General features: G+C 43.9%; 2 protein-coding genes across 2 annotated transcripts; one reads left to right on the top strand and one right to left on the bottom strand.

The window, feature by feature from the left end:
• Positions 1-252: 252 nt before the first annotated feature.
• On the bottom strand, positions 253-10,930 carry LOC108038946 (protein Cep78 homolog). The gene is given in 10 exon segments (XM_044458493.1): positions 253-1,207; positions 1,276-1,684; positions 1,801-2,263; positions 2,313-2,487; positions 2,775-2,951; positions 3,008-3,198; positions 4,588-4,819; positions 4,821-4,919; positions 9,102-9,157; positions 10,840-10,930. Coding segments are annotated over 8 exon segments (2,406 nt in total). The 5' UTR covers positions 4,917-4,919; positions 9,102-9,157; positions 10,840-10,930; the 3' UTR covers positions 253-544.
• On the top strand, positions 5,671-18,043 carry LOC108050721 (cadherin-23). The gene is made up of 13 exons (XM_017132521.2): positions 5,671-6,032; positions 10,624-10,943; positions 11,496-12,726; positions 12,791-12,991; positions 13,056-13,860; positions 13,936-14,344; positions 14,416-15,070; positions 15,127-15,308; positions 15,379-15,791; positions 15,860-16,926; positions 16,989-17,383; positions 17,448-17,592; positions 17,667-18,043. The coding sequence occupies exons 2-13, from the start codon at positions 10,700-10,702 to the stop codon at positions 17,863-17,865; spliced, it is 5,946 nt and encodes a 1,981-aa protein (XP_016988010.2). The 5' UTR covers positions 5,671-6,032; positions 10,624-10,699; the 3' UTR covers positions 17,866-18,043.
• Positions 18,044-18,843: the final 800 nt, after the last annotated feature.

The following is an 18,843-nucleotide window of genomic DNA, read 5'->3' as shown; positions in this document are numbered from 1 at the left end:
CAGACAGACAGACAGACAGACAGACGGACAGACAGACGGACAGACGGACATGGCTATATCGACTCGGCTAGTGACCCTGATCAAGAATATATATACTTTATAGGGTCGGAAACGCTTCCTTCTAGCTGTTACATACTTTTGCACGAATACAATATACCCTTTTACTCTACGAGTAACGGGTATAATAATCACGTAGAGAGCACAAAACTGTTGAATTTTAAATAGGCGGTTAAAAAATCAAAAATAAACTCGTAGAGAGCACATAAATGGTAAATCTTTAATGGCAATCAGTAAGCCGAATTTCTGTTTTTGTACATTTTTGACGCAGCTATAATTCGCAAAGAACAAGACACGTGCAAAGAGGAGGCGATTCCCATCTTTACAGGTACTGCACGGGAGTACGACTGGAAATTTAGCTCTCCCAGTGGGGAACCCATCGAATCTAGTTGGCTGGCTTATGGTGGCACAGGTGTCGCTGCTCCGGCTGCAAATGGCTGCTGGGATTTTGGATGAAGGAAGAGAAGTAACCCAAAGGGGGAACCCCCTAGGAGCTCTGCTCCCGCTTCTGGAGCTGTAGTGCCAGGTAAACTTCGCGCGGGGAGATGAGCTTTTCGCTGCCTGCATCTCCTGGCACACCGCCGCCTCCAGGCTCCCCCTCGCCGTTGTCCTCCGCCATCGACAAGGATTCCGAGTGCTTGCGCCGCATAAAGACCTGCATGGATGAGTACTTGCCACTGCCTCGCAACGTGGAATCCGTGGTTTCCGCCTCGTAGTCCGAGTTCTCCAGCGTGGCATCGGTGGAGGATATCTCTTCGTAGTTGGACATGTATGACTCCATATGCATCTCGTTGGTCTGCATTTGATGATTGTCCTCTGGCCGCGGTTTGTGACGCTTTTTCCCCGGCTTGCCAGCGTTCGTTTTGCGCTCCAAAGAGCTGACGAACTGCGCCACTTGTCCACCATCGCACGAGCCTCCACCACGTTTCTGGGCCAAAGCTTCGGCGAGGTTAGAGGGCTTCTGCCTTCTGTGGGACCCGTCGCCCACTCCCACCACATAGCCCTTCTCGTAGCCCCGCTTCACAGGGTGCTCCTGCTCGCAGTTATAACCGTAGCCCGTGTCCTTCTCGTTCTCGTAATGCTGGCCAGGATTCACCATTTCACTGTCGCCTATGTCCGTCTCAAACTGCACGGATGAATTTAGCTTGAACTGGTTAAATAAAGAGTATTATATGTATGTTTCGTTTTTCAAAAGATAGAATGGGTTTGATTACTCACATCTCGCTCGTTGGCAAACTCGTGATCCGACTTGGACTCGCGATTCTTGGCAGCCTCCTTGGGATTGTTCTCCACATACTTCATCTCGCTGCGCACCTTGCGCACCTGGAGTTGCTTGCGCTGTACCAGCACTTGTTGCTGCTCGGTCACGGGTTCCGTCTCGGATTGGCTGTCCTCCGGCGGCATCTCCTCATACTCCTCCTCCTCCTCGTCCACCTCCTCCTGCACCTCACGCACTCTCCTCAGCTGCTGTTCCACGGAAGGATGCTTGATATGGATTGGCGAGGATTGCTGTTGCAGTTGCTGTTCCTTGCGCAAAGTGGCAATTTCGCTGCGGGGTGTGACTTCAGGACTGGTGACCGCACTGTTGACCAGCCGGTTAAAGTGAGATTGTCGATAACTCTGGGAACTAAGGAAGAATCCAATTAATTACCTATTTATATGAAATTTAACCTATGACTTCGGTGTGCTGAGTGTGAATCTGAATATACAAACACATCGTGTTGTAGAATTGATTAAACTCACTCCTTGACGACCTCCTGCATGACTTCGTTTCGCACCACATATTCTCTGTTCAAGTGCTGTTGAGATCCTCCTTCTATAATCTTCTCCTGCACCAAGTTGCCGGAGTCGGAGCGCATTAGCTGGTGACTCAACTTCTCATTCAGCTTCTCGGCCTTCTTGCGCAGCGTCCGTTCGAAGGAGAGCTGCTCCTCCAGAGCCTTGGTGTGGGCCAGCAGCTGGGACACGGTGACCTTCTTGTTCTTGGGCAGGCTCTGCAACCCATTCACGCAGCTAAGGTCGTACTCCGGCTCCTGTTTCTCCTCGGCCGGTTCGCCCAGATGATCCCGGATGTTGCGCTGCAGGAACTTGCTGATGCCCTCGTTGTTACGCACACTAAACTCCGTGATCGCCGTGTTGAGCTCCAGGCAATCGAGGATCAGATTGGCACCGATGTCCGTCAGGCCGCAGTTCTCCATGTCAATTTCTGTGGGGTAACTTGAGGGTGTGGATAACACTATGCGGATCCCACTTACTCTTTATCCAGGCGTCCTCCTTCAACACCTCCGTGATCCACCGGATGCCGTCATCGCTGATCTCCGGATTGTCCGACAGCAGTACAGTGCGCAGTCCGCCAATCGTGTTCACATCCACGCTGCGGTAGCGTAAAGACTTCTCCCAACCCTCAGTAAAACGGGTGATCTTTTGCATCTGGAAGTCAAAATAATGGGTAAAATAAAGCAATAATAGCTATATATAAAAAATAAGGAAACATTTTCCATAGCAAACAATATTAGTCTCGATTTCAAGTATAACTTTATAGTGGAACAGATTATAATTATAATCATAATTGGTGAAGTAATTTACGTTTGTACTAGAAAATATTGATCCGCATTTCAGAGATTTCGTTTGCGGTAATACAAAAAGATAGTCGTAAAGTAATTAATACAAATCGCACTTCAAGAAAAATTGTTCCACATTAATTTTAAAAATCTTACCTTAAGCATATCGGCCACGTGCTCCGCTCCTTTGGAGGTAAGTCCGCACTCGGAAAGGTCAAAGATGTCGATGCGGTTTAGATACTTGGCCGTATTACAGACCACCTCGCAGCCCTTGTCGCCGATGTTTGACTTGCGAAAACTCACTGTTTCGAGGCACTCGTTGTCGGCCAAAGACTATGGACGGAGGTTCTCTAGATAATGATCTCAATTAGGGTCCCACCACAACCCACCTTGGCAATGGTCTCGATATAGCCATCCTGCAGGGGCAGTCCCTCCAGCTTCAGCACGCTCAGATTTTTGTTGCTCGAAACGCAGTTGGCAATCGCCTGGACCAGGCTGTTAAAGATGAAACGCGTGTAGATCACCGGTCGTTGGCGAAAGAGTCGAGCCCTCTTTTCAGTGTCTATGGGGTCGATGTTGGCTGCCGGGAAAATTATGTCAGGAATATAGATATTATTTAAATATTAATACAAAAAAGATATAACCCTACAGTTAACTCTTTACAGAAATTTAATAACATTTAAACAATTGTGATATAATTATCTAAAAATCCAAATTTTCGAAAAATGGCTTTGCAGAAAAGGGTCCAAAACCTGCACTTCTAAGGCCATAACATTTCTTACAGACATACGATTCCAAAGTGGCTTACTTCTAAATGATTGTGGTTAAATTCTCTAAAAAACTGTATACTCAGTTTGATTTGTAATTTTGGGTCGATTTTTCATCATTTTTATAGTGTTACCCCTTTTCGAATTTTGGAAAAATGGCTTTGCAGAAAAGTGTCCAAAAACTGCACTTCCAAGCCCATAACTTTTGTAACCGACATCCGATTTCACAGTGGCATACTTTCTCTAAAAAACTGTATACTCAGTTTGATTTGTAATTTTGGGTCGATTTGTCATCATTTTTATAGTGTTACCTACCCCTTTTCGAATTTTGGAAAAAATGGCTTTGCAGAAAAGTGTCCAAAAACTGCACTTCTAAGCCCATAACTTTTGTAACCGACATCCGATTTCAAAGTGGCATACTTCAAAATGATTGTGGTTGAATTCTCTAAAAAACTGTATACTCAGTTTGATTTGTAATTTTGGGTCGATTTTTCATTATTTTTAATGATGTTACCCCTTTTAAAATTTTCGAAAAATGGCACTTCTATGCTCATTACTTTTCTTACAGATCTCCGATTCCAAAGTGGCACACCTCTAAATGATTGTGGTTTAATCCTCTAAAAAAACTGTGTTCTCAGCTTGGTTTGTATTTTGGAGTCGCTTTTTCGAAAAATGGCTTTGCAGAAAAGTGACCTAAAACCTGCACTTCTAAGCCCATAACTTTTCTTAAAGACATCCGATTTCAAAGTGGCATACATCTAAATGATTGTGGTTTAATCCTCTAAAAAACTGTGTTCTCAGCTTGGTTTGTATTTTGGAGTCGATTTTTCGTCATTTTGACAGTGTTACCCCTTTCCAAATTTTCGAAAAATGGCTTTGCAGAAAAGTGACCTAAAACCCGCACTTCTAAGCCCATAACTTTTTTTACAGACATCCGATTTCAAAGTGGCATACTTCAAAATGATTGTGGTTTTATAGCGGTCTATATGATATGCTTTCCATTGGGACGATAAAAATATGTATCGGAAAATATAACTAGCATCGAATTCGAAATAAAAAATATTTTTTTTTTAACGGCTACAAGGGTATATTAAATTCTTTCTTGAACTAACCTGTGGTGTAATGGGAATACTTATCTAGTGAAATTTGTCATTTATGATTTGTCTAGCTTCAGTACATAATAATTTTACTCTGGTACTAACTTTGTGGATAGGTGCGGCGCAGGCGAACCACCAGCTGCTGGAGCACAAGGTCATAGTGCAGGGCCTCGGTGAGGAGCTGCCAATCGCTGACAGCCAGCTTGTCGCCGCACAGCTCCAGGAAGGTGGTGGTCGAATTGGACTTGCTGCGGATGTCCGGCACCGGCGTCAGGTTCTTGGCCCGGCACAGCTCCAGATAGCGGAAGTGGAACGAGCGGCTCTTGCTCGACTTCTTCAACCAGAGGTGGAACCGTCACCACGACGGTATTGGCCTTTCGGGCCAGCTCCACAGAGTTCCCTTTACGCAGCATAGTCACTCGACCCACGGACATTTTCTGAGGAGTATGTAAGGTAAGGCAATTATTTATTAGGCGATATATAATTTATATGGCGGACATCACTAAATTGTATAAATAAACTAAATTTGGAATAAACGATACTTCAAATTTAAATATAGAGTATTGCCTAATCATTTATCTCATTTTCTACTCCAATCAACTTTTTTTGATTTGAGTGCATTTTTTGCACAGGTTTAATAATTAATTAAGGCTTAATTAAATCAGTAGAAGATTTTGTTTGGAGCCCTCTCTAACCTTTAAAATTGCATAAGCCCTCGCACTCCCGGCTTCCGCTGACCACCGTTGGTCAAAGCTTTCAATATTTCAGTTATGATCCACTGCTAACTAGTTTACAAAGTTTGTAAACAAACCAAGCTCACCCGCCACCCACAATTGCCGGTGGAATTTACGGTCGGCTAATTACTCGCGTGCCTGCAGTTCCTCTCTCTCTTTCGACCCGGCTATATCTTTCTCTCCCCAATAGAGTTGCCATGGTTTTGAATTCCACTAGAGCTCCGAAGTCTCGTTAGCTTGTTTTTTGAATTCGACGTCAGTCGTCGAGCGACTGTTGTGGCAAACACTTCATCCAAAAATTGGTTTTCGGTTTCGCGGAAAACACTTAACGGTTTTTGGATTTCGAAAGTGCAAATAGTTTTTTCGTAATTTATTCATTTAGCCAAGAACTTAAAAAGACTGCGTGTTCTACGGCACGTTCCATCGGCGGCTAAAAGTGTCATTAAGAGATCTGTCCACCATATATTTATGTTTGAAGGCCCCTTGCCCCTCTTTAAAGTCGAGTTCCGGTTCGTGCATTGCCCAATTTTGAAGCGTGCGACACGTTTATTTTATGCGGTTTCATCGTGTACTCCATATGTGTGTTCTGCGGGGTTCTTGACTTATGCCTAATTACCAGTGACGTCGAAGCCTTTTCGAAAAATGTGTCAGCCACGAAATTTCTCAGTTCTCTGGTAGTTGTTAAGCGACACTCGTGTGTGACACTGCAAGTTTTGGTTGGCTTCAAATAATTATCATCTAAAGTGAGCCAAAGGATAACGCATAAAAGTCTGCCAAAGGATACTCGTTGTATGGGAATACCTATTTTTATAGGCGGTAAGTGTGGAACCGGTTTGCATTCTTGTCCTGGCATGCGACATGCTTTAACATGGGGGGATAGTTAGGGGGTTTCCTCATTTGGTGTTGTTAAGGGTGAAGGAATGAAGCTCTACACGGAAATTGCAAAGAATAAGGATCTCAGTTCAAAAGAATTTTGGTATATATTAAAAGAAATAGTATCGTAAATAAATAACTATCTTTTAAGTTCATAAAGTACTTCAAAATATTATGTGTGAATAATGTGTTTCTAAGGTCAATTTTTTGTTATAAAAGTCTACTAATATACAAATTTACATCAAATCTATTAGGATCTTTACATACATATTTCTTAGATTCGTATGAAATAGGGATTATGTTTAGCAACAATAGATATTTCATGTTGAATTGGTTATGCATTTAAATACTTTTAGAGATTGCCATATCTCTCTATGAGAAAATTCGCACCTTGTTATTTCTTTTGGTGCATGAAAGCCTATAGTTCAGCCTCGAGGGGTTAGTTGCCTAACTTCTTTTATTTGCAGTACTGCAAGTAAGGTCAGAGCTCGTGTCAAGGACTTGCCTGCTCTTCCAAGACCAGCCAGCCAAATAAATTGTTTAATTACCCGAAATGTAGAAATACTTGCAAAGCAGATTCAAATAGAAAAGTGCAAAAATCGAGCCAGAAAAGGAGCCGGAGTGTAACGGACAAATTGCTCACGACACCAGCAACATCCAAAAGCCAAGATTCAGAGCTTGGCTGGAAAAGTGAGACGGATGCGGGCGTCGCTTGAACCCGGTGTATGAGTCAAAAACCAAGCCACCGCAACGGAGCAGCTCCCCTCCAGCCCTCTAGCCCCGCTTCTCCTTTGTTCACCAAACAATTGTTGGCTGCTGGCGTTGAACTTGACTGTCGGAGAGCCGCACATATCGGAATCGATGGGCATGACAAAAGAGCCCTAATACGGGGGAGGAAGTGTTCAAATTGGAGTACTCGGAACGCCAGGGGCCCGATTGTTTGATCGCGGGCCGGAAACTGGAGGCAACATTGGTCACAACACGATCCGCACCAATCTCAATCTGCAGCAGTGCACTCACAAAAATATAATATGTTAACCATATTATGACTTAAAAAGATATGATGGCTCCCAATGTGGAATGTATAGTAAAAAAAGAGAGAACGCTATAGTGGGCCCCGACTATCAGATACCCGTTACTCAGGTAAAGGGAGGAGATGGAGAAGAAACTTGACACGCATAACTTTTAACGAATGGTCCGATTTGAAAAATTTCTCTACATTTCGATAGGTATTTATAAACACAATAAAACTGCATTTTACTTTCCGAAATATTTAAATTTATCGTATATAAGCGATTGTGGGCGTTAAAGGGGCGTGGCACCTTTTGAAACAAACTTCGCTGCGTAGGAACTCCTAGAATCTGCATGCAAAATGCCAATCTTCTAGCTTTTAAGTTTCCGAGATCTCAGCGTTCATACGGACAGACAGACGGACAGACAGACGGACAGACGGACAGACGGACAGACGGACAGACGGACAGACGGACATGGCTATATCGACTCGGCTAGTGGCCCTGATCAAGAATATATATACTTTATAGGGTCGGAAACGCTTCCTTCTAGCTGTTACATACTTTTGCACGAATACAATATACCCTTTTACTCTACGAGTAACGGGTATAAAAATGGTGAATTTATATGAAATAATTTTTATTTTTAGGATTTCCATATTTATAAAATATTCTTTACTATAAAATAAGGAGATCTCTGAAAGACAAGCTGTTATCCGCTGATAGAAAGTTGTACCCATGTACATTTAAAGTTTTCATAGAGTTTTTGTGTGTTTCCAGTAGGACTTGTAAATTTTCTGTTGTTTTGAAAAATGAATCCTAGTTTTAAAACGCTTTTTAATCTCGTATAAAAAATAACTTAATATTTTGTATCTTAATACATAATGACCCGACTTTTTCATTTGGCTTTCTATCTGTTTATAATTGTTGTAAGACATTATGATCAATATTTTTTCGAGTGTACATATGTGACTGCCACTCTCAGCCGGGCTTAACATATTTAATATAATTAAGTGAGCCCCTGCCTAGCTTGGAAAGTCATGAACCGGCGATTACTGGGGCTGGTAAGAGGCAGGGAAAGAGTCCGGGGAACTAGTCGCAGCGACAGACAAATCAAAATTGTTTATTGGGATTTTCATTTCGGTGGCGATTACCTTGGAGCCGCCGGTTTTGTTTTGCGGTTGGCCCAAAAGCCGCAAGAGTCGGGGCGGTGACCATTGGATACCGCGTACATTGGACAGTTTTCGCGAAGGATTTCACTTTTGGCCCACTGGGACCGGGTCAGAACTTGCCAAGCGTGAACCCAGCAACCAGAGTCATTAGCACCGAAGTTCGCTCGGATTCGGATTGAGATACATGTGTATCTCCAGGTCGGAGATGTATCTGAACTGCGGAAAGGCGCCGTCGTCATGGTGCTTGGGCCAAGTGTTTTGTTTGACTCTTCGGCGACTCCTCAGCCACTTCTGCCGCTTTCCACTTACGTAAATCCAAGGGGAAATGGCAGATGCCCTGACTGACTTTGCCGATCTTTCCAAGGCGGCGTAACTTATTAATTTGCCTTAATTCAGTGGTTTTAGCAGTGTGGAAAATTGGCAGCAAGAAAGCCTCACATATGGGTGGGAGTGTGTCTGTCACTAATGGAGTTAATTAAACAAAATGCGATTTTGAATGGCCTCATTTGGAGGGAAGTGATAGCCAGCCCAGGCATTAAGAAAAATTAAATGTATGGTTGAACTTCCTGAATGGTGCATTAAATTAAAAGGTTACATATTTTCCCATTTTCTACTTTGATTTTTCATATAAAGTTATATATTTAACCAAGTTGAAGTGTTATTTCAAAAAAAAAAGAAGAAAAGTTGGCTTGGAGTACATCTTAGAAACATCTTTCAACATGTTTACCAATTTTTCTTTTGTGTCTTATACACCCAGTCTACAACCTCCTCATAATAATATTGTGTCTAGAAAATTAGTTAGTTGCACAGGGCGAATGGGTGATACTCACATATCTTTACTCCGAGTCTCCAATTGAAACGGTTATGAAATACACATAAACAATATCTGCAAGTACACAAAGGCATATTTAGTGAATAATATTTAAACAGCGAGCATAGAATCGTGTCCATTCCGATGGGTATCACCCCACACCACTCACAGAGTATCGACAGCTTTGATAACCCCGATTCGGAAGTACCGAGGCAGTGCAGCATGAAATTGCCTGGCCAGCAGAGCATCCCCATCATCCCTGCATCGTCCAACTGACCAAACAACCCAATTGCCGTCGTTACACAAACGCGCTGGCCACGGATGCATGGATAATTGTCGGCGGAGATTTATAGAGAGAAGCAGAGGCGGCCGCCAAAAAGTAGAAAATGCCGCAGGTACTCAGGCACAACATTAAAAATGTTGCATGCGGCGCGTGTTGAAAGCGAAATCAGGCGCGGATTGTGATTACTTTTGAATCACTTAACCGTGATCAGTTAAGGCGACTCTCTAACGACCTTGCCGCTTGATTTTCCCGCGATAAAGAGGTTGATGCAACCTGCCACAGGTAATGAGCTATCCCAGAGATACACAAATCAATTACCATCGCCGCAGGCATTTACGATGGCGGGTCATTAAGAAATAGCCGAAGCAATTGCGAAATCAATGAACCACACTTGGCAAATCTCGCGGATCTCCTGCTCCGATTGCAAATGAGCCTAACCGAGTTGAACCCGCGAACAATGGCATTAATAATGCATATGAATTTGCGGCTGACAGATGCAGTCATCGCTCTACAAATACATTTTTCACACGCACCCCCTGTGAAAAGATAAGATGGCCAAAGGGTTTTTTTTTCATCAGCTTGAAGTGTGAAGAAACATCATCAAATTTTCGCGAGTGTGGTTTTTCTCATCTCATCTATCAAAGACGACTTTCAATTTTCACTCCACTCGAGCGAGAACTTATCCGCAATTTGTTTAGCAATTCGCAATGAGACAAATCTGGCACATGAATAAGCCAAAGTAGTAATAATTGCCGGGCAGTTTAGAAAACGTTCCGGTCGTTAAACCTCGTACAAAATAACAGAAAACTATAGCAGCCGCAAAACCCATAAAATTTCTTCAGCGAAATTCCAGGCTGGCGCTGAGCCAGCATTTCAGTAAACTGAAGTAAAGCCAATAAAGAGCTGACGCTTAATTAATTTGGGCATACAACTTTCGCGAAGATCTGCTGGCCGATTCTCACGCAGAACATACGGACATTTAGAACGGACAGACGGACAGACGGGCAACCTGCAACACGCGAGTCCAGTTCCATTCAGGTATTAAGAAATCTACGACCTAATTGAGTTCTTTTTTTTTGGGCATGTGGAAACAGCAGAACGGGCACAGAACTCCTCTTGTAGATTCTCCACTTCGAGTTACCTTCTCGAGCGAAACTGCCGGCGGGTCACAGATCACGGCCCATAAAACGTGCGACACATGGGGAAAATGGGTTAACACTTCTCTCTTCTGTCGTAACACACTCCGACTATTTTCTAGGTGTCGCTCGAGTCTACCTGTCATGTGCAAGTGGCCCTAACCAGTAATCCCCTGGTGCTACTCACAACCCAACACAATGTACAACGAACCACAGTCACAGTCGCAGTCGAGTGACAATGGCAGCATGGACTACAAGAAGGTGCGCTTAAAAGGACAATCGCCCCGCAGATCCCCTAGATATCTAAGCTGCCTCTCCATCCAAGTCATAATACTCACCACACTAATCAGCTTGGTTGCCTCAAATCGCCCGCCGCGTTTCGCTATCGACGGGCAGTCCGAGATTGTACTGCGTTTGAAGGAGAGTCCTGAAACGAAAGTGGGTAAGTGGAGAGCATTTCTCAGACTAGATATAATATCTCGAGAAAATCAAAGGAAGACTAAAATGTAAGATGTATTTCTTCTGTGCAAATAGACTACAGTTCCATTTCCTGTTTAATATATTTATTATTATATTACTTTTCCATTGGCTTAAATAGTTTCTAACTACAATTACTGATAATAGCATTAATTTCGATGAATTTTAATTAAATTATCATTATTTATGAGCAACAAAAATAGTTTGACAAATTAAAATCACCACCGATATAATCTTTATGACTCATATTTTGAAAATTTTGAGCTGAGCTTACCATAATCGGATGTGCAAAATGAGATCGAAAATAGTCTGATATTAAACATGGTAATATGTCATGCTTAAAAGTTTATTGCTTATAAATTAAAAGATATTGTTTATCTTCTTAATGTATAATCATGTTAAAATAACTTGGCATAAAATGTATTTCCTATGTAGCGAATGTGACCAATTTATTGTGGTAATTCTTTATAATTTATATAATCTTAACCGAAGATATATTTGGCATTTTTGCATTTAGGAACCCTAATATACACGCTAAAGGGCTATGATCCAGATAACGATCCGCTGACTTTCGGAAAACGCAACTCGCACGATAGTGAGATCATTCGCATAGAGAACACGGGTGGGAATGAGGCCAAGATCTTTTTGGCCAAGGAGCTGGATCGCGAGCTGCAGGACGAGTATGCCATAGTGCTGACCCTGACCGACAGTCACTACAGCGATCACAACTATGTGACGCAGAGCTTTTTGCTCCTGGTCGAGGACATTAACGACAATGTCCCCACTTTTCTACCCTATCAAAACGCCATCGAAATACCAGAGGGCAGTGCTCCGGGCGTGGTGACCACTCTGGAGGCCACAGACGCGGATGAAGGAGCCTATGGTCAGGTGGTTTACTACCTGCAAGAGCTGGATGGCGACAACGATGTATTCTCCATAGCCACCCATCAGGGCAAGGGCATCTTGAGGTTGCAAAAGGAGTTGGACTACGAAAGGAAGAGTCTGTACCAGCTGAGGATTCTGGCCATCGATCGTGCCAATCAGGGACCAGTGAATACGGGTACGGCCGCCATTCTGGTGAAGGTGAAGGATCTGGAGGATCAGCCTCCAGAATTTGTAGAAGTCCAGGCAGTGGCCCGAATTGCCGAAGATGCCCCAGTGGGCACAAAAGTGCTACGAGTTCGAGCCATAGATGGAGATCGTGGAATCAATAACCCCATAGCCTATGCTTTGGAATCCAACGATCTGTTTGACATAAACCCGCACACAGGGATAGTTCACACGCTAACTAAACTGGATCGCGAAGAGCAAAGTGATCAGGTGAATGGAGCCCATATCTTGCGGATTTCGGCTACCGAGCTGTCCAAATCCAATACCCAAATGGCACCCACCACAGTTCGCACTGAAGTTACGATCATAGTGAGCGATGTGAACGATGAGATTCCCACATTCGGGGAGACCGTTTATCGTTGCGAGGTTAACGAGAACGCCCAGACCAACACCCCGCTTAATTTCATCGATGAGGAAGTACAAAACGTGGTCTTTGATCACGATGAGGGCAACAATGGCACCTTTCGTTTATTTTTGGATCCACCCAACGATCTCTTCGAGATTGTACCTGAGCTGGCGGTTAATGAGGCCAACTTTATGCTGCGGGTGAAGAACTCCAAGTCGCTTGACTTTGAACAGTTCACCGAGGTTAATTTTACCATATTTGCCAGGGAGATCGACGAGCCCAGTCGATGGAGGTGGGTTTTTTTAATTTTTAAGATGGTAGACTACAGAAGTTTTAATCGATACCGTCTCCTTTAGTTCCGCTCATGTCCAGATATTTATTCGAGATCAGAACGACAACTTTCCGGAGTTTACCCAGACGATCTACAATGCCAGTGTGTTGGAGAACAGCGATCAGGACACCATCATCACCCATGTGCAAGCGATGGACGTGGATTCGGGGGATTATGGAACTATTGGCATTCGCTACACCAATCTCAGGGGCGGAATTGCTCACTTGTAAGTTAATCACAATATCAATGTGTTATTTCAGTGGTCACTCACTTCCTTTCCTTTTTTTAAGACTCAATCTGAACCCGATTACTGGAGTAGTAACTATCAAGCAGGCCGGTGGACCTGCCTTTGATCGCGAGATAATTTCCCGGCATTATCTCACCGTGGAGGCCATCGATAGCGCTGGTCAGGGCAACAGGAATACGGCTCAAATAATTATAGACATCCTGGATGTGAACGACAACGCGCCTACGTTTCCACAGCGACAATACGAAACGAAGTTGCTGGAGAATCAGGCCCAGTTCGAAACCCCATTGCAACTGGAGGCCCGGGATGCGGATCTCAATGGGACAGAGAACAGCCAGGTGACCTACGAGATTGTCGAGGGCATGTACCGCTCGAACTTCAGCATAGATCCACAGAGTGGCCTACTGCAACCAGTTCACAGCTTTGATTTCGAGGAGTTGGTGGATCGAAGCAGTCGCAGAAGTGATCCACTCACGGGAGGATCTCCCAGCATTCGAGAGATCGATCTGCTGGTGCGAGCTCGTGATTCCGGCATTCCCATGCTCTCCACAGTGGTTCCGGTTCTAATTTACGTGCAGGACGTGAACGACAATCCACCGATCTTCCAGCGCAGCTTCTATGCAAAATCCGTGCCCGAGGATCTGCCAGGTGGGAGTTCCGTGCTGCAGGTGACAGCCATAGATCGCGATGGATCCTCGCCAAATAATGCGGTGGTATATCGCATCCAGACAGGTGCCAGCGACAAGTTTATCATTAACTCTGAAACGGGTGTTATCTCGGTGGCCCAGGGAGCCAATCTAGATCCGGATCTTACAGACAACAAGCGATCGCTTTATACCCTGTCAGTGGTGAGTTCATAGGGAGTTTCTTTAAATGCTCTTCATATTTGTATGTTATCCGATGAATTTATTTATGCTCTATAGATCGCTCTAGATGGAGGATTGGGCAACTCCCAGCTAATGACCACCTGTACGGTGAACATAAGCATTCAGGATGTAAATAACAAACCTCCTGTACTGACTGAAATGCCAGCTTTGAAGATTGTGGAGAATACACCTGTGGGCATACTGGTGTATCGAATCCAGGCAACGGATTTAGATCAGAAGGCCATCCTACGGTTCAAATTAAATCCGGAACATTGTGAAGGTCGGAGTGAGGAGGGGGCATTGGTGAAAAGTAGTGAATACGACTTCCTAGGCGCATTTGAGGTGGATCCCATAGAAGGATCGCTAAAAGTCGTCAAGCTGTTGGATCGCGAAAAGGTGGAGCACATTAAATTGGCCATAACTGTTGAGGATCTGGCTGCTGCTAAGGGTAGGCAGATCGTTGAAGGTGGGTAAACAAAGCAGATGAATAAGGTTCATGAATTTACACTAATCCTCTTGCTTTAATCATCTTACTAGGGTTCCTGAGCATTCAAGTGCTGGATGAAAACGATAATAACCCAAAATTCCGTCTGCCCTTCTACCGGCAATCTATCACCGAGAACAGCATCAACGGAGCAATGATTGTGAATGTGTTGGCTTCCGATGTGGATAAGAATCGGACTATTACCTATGCTCTGGAAGGTAATCCCACCTATCGGTCGCTGATGCACCTCGATTCACAAACGGGGGAAATTGTGGTGGCGAGTAAGATTGATCACGAGCAGCATCAGTGGCTCAATTTCAGTGTGCGGGCCACCGACTCCGGAATGCCAGCCAGATCCTCTCTGGTGGATGTGTATATCACAGTGCTTGATGAGAACGATAACAATCCTTACTTTGTGGGTGGCAGCAAGAACTATACGATTAGTGAAAATGCAGCTCCTGGAACTAGAGTTGCTACTTTGCAAGCTGGCGATGCGGATTCTGGAGACTTTGGCAAGATCACATTCCTGATGGATCGCATCAGTTCGCAAGGAAAGTTCACCATAGATGCGGATACTGGCGTCCTAACGGTGGCTGATCGTCTGGACAGGGAATCCAAGGACTCCTACAATCTGGTAATCGAGGCTTGGGACAACTACCAATTCGGATTTCTGGCTGGAGAAAGTCGGAATGCCTTCAAGCAGGTTTTGTAAGTTATATATATTTACTACTTATTTGAGAGTATTAATTTAATCAAATTATTAGCATTTCCCTACTGGATGAGAATGATAATCCGCCGGAGGTGAGTCTGCCCAGGAGTTGTGTCCTAATCACGGAGTATCATGAGTTACATGAACGAGTGGCGAACATAGTGGGCAAAGATGCAGATGACCCAACTACACCAAACGGAAGACTGGATTTTGCCATTACCCAAGGCAATAAAGATGGTAAGGTTTTGGATTCTAATAAAACTATTTCTTAAGATATTTATCCAAGCTGATCCATATTTAATTTAAGGCATGTTTGAGCTGCGGCAGCTGGACGCTTGGAATGCTCAAATCTTCGCCAGCAAGAGTCTGCGCAATAAGTTTGGAAACTACAGCCTTACTATAACCACACGAGATATGGGTCTACCGGCGAATATTGTACACAGCACTCTGGACATTTGTGTATCGGATTTCAATGATCATGCCCCGGTTTTCGTAAAGCCACTTCATAACACCACTGTTCGGATTCCGGAGAACGCCACTGTTGGCACTCTGATACTGCAGGCATATGCCAGCGATGCGGACATGGGTCAGAATGCACTAGTGAGATATCGACTCAAGCCCGATCCCTTGGGCAGCTACAAGATGTTCGAGGTAAATGCTAATACAGGAGAGCTCTTCCTGAGGGAACTACTAAACCGTGAAAAGCAGAAGATTCACGAGGTAAGAAATAAAAACCAATCAATAATATTCTTACACATTTGTTTATGTAAACCAATGTTCCATTACAGATCCGTATTGAAGCCTACGATCAGGGTTTGCCCACCTCGTTGAGTTCAGATTTGGACCTTACCATCTATGTGCGCAATGTAAATGATTACGAGCCACAATTTATAGTCAACGAAATATCCGTTAACTTTACGGAGCACTCAGATCCAGGGGCGGAAAGGATCAAGCTACCCGATACCATAGACAAGGATCAGCTGGAACTGGACGATCCGAATGAGACGCCCAGTCAGGTGTGCTACTTTATAGTGAATGGAAATGAGGCGGGATATTTTCGACTAGATCCCGAGACCCACATACTAACAGTTGATCGAGAACTGGATCGCGAAGTGGTGGCCAACTTTACGCTCTATGTGCGAGCCACAGAGAACTGTGGGAATGATTCTTTATCCGGAGGCGAAAAACGTCGACGCATGGGTATCGAGATCAACAATAGATTAGGAGGCTTTCTGCATAATCAGCAGTCCAGTTACGATCGCTTCAAACACTCCCGACAACTGAGATCAGCGGAGAGTAATGAGTACGAATCGGAGGATGGGGAGATGGCATCGTATGAGACCTATGACGGCAGTCGGGAGGATCACTCTGGAGCATCAGCTATTTCCCACCCAGAATCAGATAGCACTGTGGTGAAAATCAAAGTGCGAGTGCTGGATATTAACGATAATCCGCCTCGTTTCCGTTCCAAAATCTTCACGGGTGGTATCACAACAAATGCCGACTTTGGTTTAAAATTCATGCGCGTTGAAGCCACGGATGCAGATGAGGGAGAGAATGGAAAGATTGGATACTACCAAATGGGTGAAATTCGTCAAACTCTTTCCGAAGGACTGGAGAATGTGCGCAAGGCTCCATTTCTTATCGATCAGAAAACGGGAGAAGTCCAGCTGAACTTTGACCCACAGAAGGGTATGAAAGGGTATTTCGATTTTGTGGTGTTGGCCAACGACACATCGGGCATGAGGGATGTGGCCCATGTCTTCATCTACTTGTTAAGAGAAGACCAGAAGGTGCGCTTTGTGTTCCGACTGCAGCCGGATGAACTGCGAGCCCGAGTTGATTCATTTAGAGAGTAAGTAAAGTTTTATTCCTTAAGAATAAAACATTATTTGATTTCCTTTTCTAATCCTTTAGCACCCTGGGAAACATCACAGAATCTATTGTAAACATAGATGAGATTAAGGTTCATGAGAACAAGGACGGTTCGGTGGACAAGACGAAGACGGATCTATATATGCATCTAGTCGAGCGCGAGGACAACTCCATCTACGAGGTATCCGAGGTGCTTAAGTTGATCGACTCGCACATCGAAAGTCTGGACGGGCTGTTTAAGGAGCTAAATGTACTGGACACACAGGCGGCGGAGGCGCAACTCCTGACCGCAGGACCCACCCGAGGTCCTTTGTTCGTTTGGCTGGTGTTCACCAACTTATTTCTAGCCACTCTGTTGGTAGTCACTATTGCACTCTGTGCCTCACAGAGAAATGGGTACCGCAGGCAGCTGAGAGCCGCTAAAGTCAATATATTCCGTAAGCATAGATTATTATATAGACCTTCCTGAAGCATTATAATACCCGAAAAACTATTAATTAGGTGGTAACTCCTCGATGTCCCTGCAACACACTCAGGAGCCTGCCACTCGTGTGCCAAATACCAACAAGCACAGTGTTCAAGGATCAAACCCCATTTGGCTAAAGGGCTACGACAATGAGTGGTTCAAATCAGAGGAGACTGGCAGGTGCGACTTGGCAGAAAACGCCTTAAAAATAAATAATATTCTAATATAAATATATAATACTTTTCAAACATTAGCATTGGAGGCCACGACTCTCTGGATGACAACTTCCTGGCGGTGGCCACGCAGGACATGCACGAAACCCTGAAAGGAACTGCCAAACTATTCAACAACAGCAACGATCTGAATCGACACTTTAACCTGTACAACCAAATCGACAAGCTGACAAATAATGCTCAAATCCTGGCCAGAAAATTGGAGACCACGGAATTATAGCACTAATAGTCCACATTATTTATTTTATTTAGATTAGGCTTAGGTTAAGATCTACTCGTAGGACCCATGTAAATATTGCTAAGTGTGTGAAGGTCAAAATACAGCTTTAGTCCTGTTATATCCTATGACATGCAAATTCGTACAAATTAAGAAACTTGTATTAATAAAACAATATCAGAGAAATGTTTATTTCATTTGAACTGGAAAATAATTTAAAAGTTTGTCTACTGGCATTAGATTCTAAAGAACTTGCGGTCATATTTTGTTGATGATTTCTAATAACGTAAATGGTAAAATATTTATATAAAAATAATGAGGGTATTTCTTGACCAGAATGTCAAGGAATGTAACAAGAAAATGTGTGCTGGGGTCAATAAATTTATCTGTAACAAATATAAGTATTTTGAAAAAACTCACCTTGGATTGATGTCCTTAGATAGAAAATAGTGGACAGGCTTCTGTTCAGCAATGATAATATAAAAAATATACGTATATAGCACAACTGGGGGAATGGAGCCCGTTAGGAGGAAAACTATGAGCAGCATATGGCATCCACTTACCACGCTTTGGTATCCCCGTGGCACCGCTCTCAAAACTGGCGGCAGCTTACAAACGTACAAAAAATGTGACTAATCGGGGAGACGGCAGCTCAGATAGACATTTGTATGCATCACAACCGAGAGCAAATGACACGCCTGCTGGGATACTCATATAATGGCTGGAATGGGTAGATGGGCGAAGGGAAATCGTCACCGCTCACTCACCTTGGCAAACAGGGAAGATCCGGACAAGATCTGGTGCTCACTTGCGCTCGGATTAATGCCTTCGGCGCTTTGATTTGATTAGATGGTTGGTGGTCGAGCAAGGAACACAAAATAGAAAACAATAATTTTCAATGTAACCTCTGAATTTAAAGCTCGACCGCAACTCGACAAAACGCACTGAAAGAAACCTGGGCAGGATTAGCTGGTTTCTTAA

The sequence above is a fragment of the Drosophila rhopaloa genome, unplaced genomic scaffold (assembly GCF_018152115.1).
Source record: "Drosophila rhopaloa isolate 14029-0021.01 unplaced genomic scaffold, ASM1815211v1 contig_167, whole genome shotgun sequence".
NCBI lineage: Eukaryota > Metazoa > Arthropoda > Insecta > Diptera > Drosophilidae > Drosophila > Drosophila rhopaloa.
This window is presented reverse-complemented; position numbering and strand designations above follow the sequence as displayed.